This window comes from Juglans regia, chromosome 14 (genome assembly GCF_001411555.2).
Source record: "Juglans regia cultivar Chandler chromosome 14, Walnut 2.0, whole genome shotgun sequence".
Classification (NCBI taxonomy): domain Eukaryota; kingdom Viridiplantae; phylum Streptophyta; class Magnoliopsida; order Fagales; family Juglandaceae; genus Juglans; species Juglans regia.
Genome location: NC_049914.1, coordinates 6,162,098 through 6,168,712, shown reverse-complemented (window position 1 = coordinate 6,168,712; position 6,615 = coordinate 6,162,098). Strand labels below are relative to the sequence as shown.

Here is a 6,615-nt window from a genome sequence, read left to right as displayed (position 1 = left end):
AATATTTAAACAACTATGATTCAGTACTTTCCGTAGAATACGAGAAAGAGAACGTCGAAACCTTATTATTTTTGAAAACATTGATGTGATGTGTTCTAAAATTGGTAAATCACGACAACCTGAGAGATAATAGCAAGGTACTTTGAACACATAAAAATAATTCAAAATTAAAAAAGGTTTTATTTATTTTTTTAAAACAGAAATTGTAGCTTTTAGAGGGGGGCATTTTTTGACATTGAGAAAAGGTTTATGTGTGTCCACCGGCACTAGGAGAATCAAGATGTGATCTGGGGGTGGGGTGGGGTGGGGTGGGGTGGGGTCCAGCCGGGAGGGATCACATTCGGGGCAGGAACATATGAGGAAGGACAGATCCAAGTGCACATGGTACGGCTTTTTTCACAAAAGAAAATATTATACGTACTATATCGTTTACGGACTCAAATTCACGCGCTAATTTCTACGTGATTCTTCGGTTCTCCGACCATATAGCAATATTTCTGGGTATTGTTCCCCACGCGCGATTCAAGGATGTGTTTCGGGAGGCGTGTTGTTGCTGGGTGCGGCCCACCTGTGAATTGACCGGCCACGCAATTGACAGGCCAACTCCTAGTGCTGGATCGTTCTTTAGTGTTTTCCTTTTTAAATGGTTTCCACTTGTTTGTTTTGGGCTAATCTTCTGAATCTTCGTCAGTTTTCGGTCACGTCATGTCTCATTTGGACGCGCTAAAATTACAGAACATAACCTGGGTTACGTGGGAGCTGGGACCCCTCTGTCACCATCTCACAATGGGTTGTTTAATTTATGTTTTTTTTTTACGAGTTACAATGGGTTTTCCAACCAACAAGATAACGTTGCTTCAACGTTCAACCCATCTTATAATTAATTAATTGAAGAATATAGACAATGCTCGAAGCCTAGAATTAGATGGATGCATTCCGTATTCATCTTATATACGGAAGTAACGAATTGAATAGCATCATTTCATAAGGATAGTTTTAAGGTTGGTCAAGGTAATAATTGAGTTCCATGTTCTCACATAATCCCTATTTAAACAAGTTCTACTTCTTACAAGTTGAGGCATAAAACTCGTACAAACAAAAACAAAACACAAATATTTTGCACGTTAGTTAATGTTATAGACATCCACATCCGTAGTACGTTTTCGTTATCCCTCTCAACTCTATTACAGAGCGCAAGATAACACCGCCACAAAATAACATAATTACCATATAAGAGTTTCTTGCTTTCATCTAAATCAGATGTAGCGAAAATCAGTAGCTGGACTATGGTTTCTTGAAGATCTAAGGAGACTGCAGCACGCATAAAACTCTTCAACAACTAAACATTCCCACAAAAATTCAAGGACTTAAATTGCTATGAAAATAATATTGGTTACTACTTCTTGGCAAAAGTGATGGTCATGGGGTTCTGAGGTGTGATTTTGAAGCCCTGAAGGGCCTGCATTGCCATTGAGGACTGCTGGTCATCTTCAAATTCTACAAAAGCGATACCTGGCTTTGCTTCAATCATCCGGACTTCCCTAAATCCAGGATATTGTTGGAAAAGCATTTCCAACATCATACTAGTGGCTTCGTAGGGCAAATTCTCTATGAAGAGTATATTGTTTGGTGCTACTGTTTCTTTTACGCTTGGTTTTCCTTGGCGGAATGGGGCCTGCATATAACACAAAATTTAATCCAAATTATATCAATCAACAAGGCATAGTGGACTCCATTTCATTTTTTTTTTTTTTTTTCCTGAAAAGAGAAAAATCAGTGTAGGCATGGGAGATTAAAGAAATGCAAAAGCTTGTAACCGATGGTATATGTGGTCCAGCATTCCACCCCTGATATCTATATGTTAATGGTCAACCTAGAGGATCATGTAAGCATTCTAAAAAATAAATTGTGCGCCACCATAAGGATACAGATAGTGATATTTGATGGGCCCGCTCCCTAGCCCAGAGAGAGACAAAAAAAAAAATGCAAACAGAAACACTTGTAACAAAGGGAGACGAAAGTAAGAAGGGGGAAAAAGTTACCGCTGAGCCTCCATTTTCAGCAGTTGCACCATTAGCCCTGGAAGACTGCTGCGCTTCTTCAGCACGCTGCTTTCTTTCAGCTGGACATGCAAGTTTAGGTAAGAAAATGTGTGTGTGAGAGAGAGAGAGAGAGAGAGAGAGAGAGAGAGAGAGAGGTCACTTGGAATTAAGAAAGTGGTTAACCCATAACTGGATTTATAAAGGTGGAATTACGATCCCTTTCATGAAGATAAAAAATCTGATTCCTTGTCCTAGAACTTTGCTTTCCAACCTTCACCCCAAAAAAAAAAAAAAAAACAAAGAACTGCCTTAAAAAAATGTACAGATTCATGCTTCTGCTACCAGAAGATTGTCACATATAAAAAGGGCAACCGGGATAATAATTCTTTTTACAAGCAAGATAACTTTGTTAATGAGAGAAGGCAAAACACATACGTAGAAAGATCAATCATGCAAACCATAATTAATAATCAATCAATGGCAATATAAATTTCCCTTATGAAAAAGACAATGGAACAGGCTTGCATAATATTGTCATGAATCATGATGTTGCAATTCCAGCCAGCAGTGGAAGCCTCCTCACTGTAGCCTAGCAAAAAGTGCTAGTAACTTAGTTCTTTCATATCACAAAAGCAGATACTTGGCTGTTATTATTGTTCTTGGCCTTTTCAGAGGCAAATATAGCTCATCCACCCATATAGGATTGAACAGCAACCTCACCCTGGCACGCCTTATCTATGGGATGCCATAAGTTTTAAGGCCATTGTTATTATTAGCCGATTTCATGTCTTGTGTGTCTTCATTCCTATAACCCCTCATCTCAAGTAGCCCTATCATTCGTTTGTTGTAACCAGAATGCTTATATGCTTGAATTCGCAATGATTCGGTCATCTCGAAGTTATATAACTATTTCCAACAAAACATTCTTATCTAAAACTTCAACATTATGTAAGATATGGTAACAAGAAGTGAAGAAGAGAAGCAATATTTTACAGCAAAAGAATTTCTCTCACCTTTTTCTTCTAGCTTCTTTTTCTTGTCATAGCTTCCATCTTCTTTAGCAACACAGTCCGACTTTGTTTTTGCATATTGGATCCTCTGCACCAAATTAATAATGCAGTCTTTAAACTTCTTTGTAGACAACTGAATAAATGATAATACAGCAAGCGATTTCTAATTTGAAAGAAAAAATAAGTTAAAAACATCAGCATTTTGTAGAATTTGAATCAAAGGCAACATTAGCAGCTATATTTAAGAAATTATTAAATATTTCTTCACATATTAGTGAGTATAGAAATTCCACTGTATACACAATTTCATAGCACAAAGTTTCTATCTTAGCTTATTATAAAAAAATAAATTAAATGCAACAAGTCTAGGTGGTCTATCTATCTACCTATCCACACACACACACACACACACACACATGTGCTTATTTTTATATTGGCAAGTTAAACACCTTTCAACAAAGCAAACAGAGCTTACAACTGGCTAAAAAAGAGAGAAATTAGATATTAATCACATAGGTAAAAAATTTCACCAGGTGAAAATGTCCAACCTCCTTAAAAATGTATCAAGCAAATTCAAACAATCTCAACTTCCAAACGTAAATGAGGACTGAGCATATGAGTACATCAATTTCTTCCCTCGACCTTACAAGAAATGCAATGCCTACAGAGTCGAAGATCTGTAAACCCCGGAATAGGGATACAACCATATGGGTAGACATGGTTTAAGTTTGACAAAAGCATCAAAAACTACAAATAATCTCATGTGATAGAATTCAAGATATAAGGCAACAGCATTAGATTTACATGCAAATTGACCTGGTTTCAAGAATTGAAGTTTTAACACAAATCCACGGGCCACACACAAGCATATGTGCCCTATATGCAACAAAGTACCAATTGGTTCTTTTTTTTTTTTATAAGTAATAATCTTTATTGATGTGAATGAAACTAGGCAATGCCCAAGTACACAGGAAGTACACATAAAATTGGTTCTTAAGACCCACCATAGGTTTATCATAAAATGGAAAGTTCTGCATTTGCCGCACTGCATTACTGGCAGCTGTTACTTCCATAAACACAACCCATGCTTGTCCACGAAGCTTGGGCGTCTTCAAGGCAACAACATCCATGATCCTTCCATATTGCGAGAATAAGGCATAAAGAGATCTTTTCAATTCTGTTAAAGGGGAAAAAAGTAGAATAATGAATCAATCCCATGATAAGCTCAGTACTAAGGTACAGTATGAAAATATAACCAAGTTGCAACCATTAAATACAAGAATATTATTCAAGACATCCTAAGTCCAAACTTTAAGGAAACAATTAGGTGAATATCATACAAGACTCTAATATTTTCTTGACTTGTTCAAAATCAATGAATTTAAGACCTTTCCACGTCATATTGTCCCATGAATAATGTCTCTTCTGGCCTTCCCCACATTTTCCGTGCTAATAGAACAATTCACCATGGTGTTAAAAAGAAAATCAGGGGTGTTCCAATTTCAACATGAAATACTGATTTTTTAGAAGAAAGCAAAGGAATACAGTTTTTTTTCTTGTGCTGGGGATGAGTGTAATACTGAAATTGAACCATCAAATTATGTGGCTGAAATCCACATGACCTCTATGAACTGGGCAGATATGTCTCCATATCTTCACTCCACCAGCCACTTGGCATGGTTATTAACTAGTCACATATATTACAACAAATTGGCAGCACCGTAACTAGATGTCTGAGTTTCCTCTTACATGCCAAAACTACCATATGCCAGTGTATTACCTTCAATGTTTTTTTCAATTCTTATTTCCCCCCTACATTAGGTGTTGATGTGACACTTAAACCCTTCGGCTTCACCATAGCCATTGAAATATCCACAAATCACGCATGCTCATACAAGGACCAATTAAAGCATACATGAACAGTAATCGTGCATTGAATACAAATATTTTCCTTATATTCCCTCACCATAAGATTCACAGCTTTTCTACAAAATAAATGCCTAACGGGCATGATCTATTTTACCTATATGATTAACCTCCACCACAAAGGCATTCTTTTAGTTTCACTTCAAACATTTTATTTCTGAACTCAAGAAATTAATCACTACTTACAACTTACCTTCGATAAGTCACTACTTCAAACGTATTATCGATTAATCGCTACTTGCCAGTTCTATAACTATAACTATATAAATTTGTCTCAACCAGAGCCCGAGCCCTCTCTATAGCTGGGAAGACATAGTTAAAGCAAAAGAAAACAAGCTCCCATTTGTACCGTTTATTCAGCAATCAGACCTTCGAAGGCAAAAATAGGGTATTGGCACCACCAAAATCCAATACCATGGAAATCACTTCAACAACTAATCCTCTATTTTATTTGTCCCGAAAGTGCATAAAAATACAAAATACACTTATATGTATGCAGTTATCCAGCCGGAACGGAAATTGGTGCTGCACTATCGCCGCTCTAGCCAAAAAGTAAGAGTAAAACGGAACCGCTCAACATAACTGGAAACCTAACTGATGCGGCTGATGTGAGTTAAAGAAAAAATAGTTTTTTCTCGCCTAATTCTAATAGTTTCCTTGGGTTTCTCGGGAAGCAAACAGAGAGTAAGACGTTTACCTTCTTTCTTGACCTTTTCGTTGAGATTCTTTATGTATATGGTCTGATTAGGAGGTATATCCCCGGTCAGCATGGTCGCTCAGAAGTGTGAGAATACTCTTCAGCCTCACAGAGAGAGAGAGAGAGAGAGAGAGAGAGATGGAGCGAATCAGACTGAGCCCTAGATTTGAAATTTAATCCAACAGCCTGGTTGTGGGCCTTCGATTATATTCAGCCCAATTCTCCCATGTATTACTGAGCGTATCTGTTAGGGCTAAAATACCCGCCTTAACATTGTGAAATGTCGCGGTTACATGTTCTACATAGAAGACAAGATATTCCCACTTCCCAAGCCTTATATACCTAAAACCAATTATTTAATATTAAATGATAGTTATTCACCTTAAATTAAAGAACTTAAAACCCTCAAACCTGAATTTAAGGATACAACCATTTTCAGTAGTGACACCCCTTTAGTCAAAGCCCATTGGATCTTATAAATCTTCTACAAATGAAGGTTGTAAAGCATGGAAGAAGCTTTAATTAAACAAATTTCTTATTTTTATATATCTTTTTACTTTTTAGGCAAATATGGTTGTCACAAACTAGAACAGCTCCGCTACGTACAGTCACGAAGGGGAGTCTGCGTGCAATAGTCTGACACAAGCGTCACATTAGTATTATTAAAAAAAAAAAAAAGGTTGAAGAAGAATTTTCAAACACGCTGCAAATCTCTCCGGTTCATAGTCTGCAGATCTCTCCATGTTCGTAAACCCAATTTCATTTCTCCCTGTTCCACTGCAACTCAAACAATCTCTCTTTGACCAGATTGATGTCTCCGTTGAAGAGCATAAAAGTTGTATAGAAGAGTGATGGGCTAACAAGTGGATTGAGAAACCGTCCAACTTGAACTCAAGTGGTATATAAGAGGGAAATTCTTTTTCTTCCTTCGTGTAGTGTG

At 37.1% G+C, this 6,615-nt stretch overlaps 1 protein-coding gene across 1 annotated transcript; it reads right to left on the bottom strand.

The window, feature by feature from the left end:
* Positions 1-1,090: 1,090 nt before the first annotated feature.
* Positions 1,091-5,843, bottom strand: LOC108996993 (U2 small nuclear ribonucleoprotein B'' 2-like). The gene is made up of 5 exons (XM_018973065.2): positions 5,676-5,843; positions 4,057-4,229; positions 3,056-3,140; positions 2,043-2,122; positions 1,091-1,675 (listed from the first exon to the last, which is right to left on the bottom strand). The coding sequence occupies exons 1-5, from the start codon at positions 5,746-5,748 to the stop codon at positions 1,397-1,399; spliced, it is 690 nt and encodes a 229-aa protein (XP_018828610.1). The 5' UTR covers positions 5,749-5,843; the 3' UTR covers positions 1,091-1,396.
* Positions 5,844-6,615: the final 772 nt, after the last annotated feature.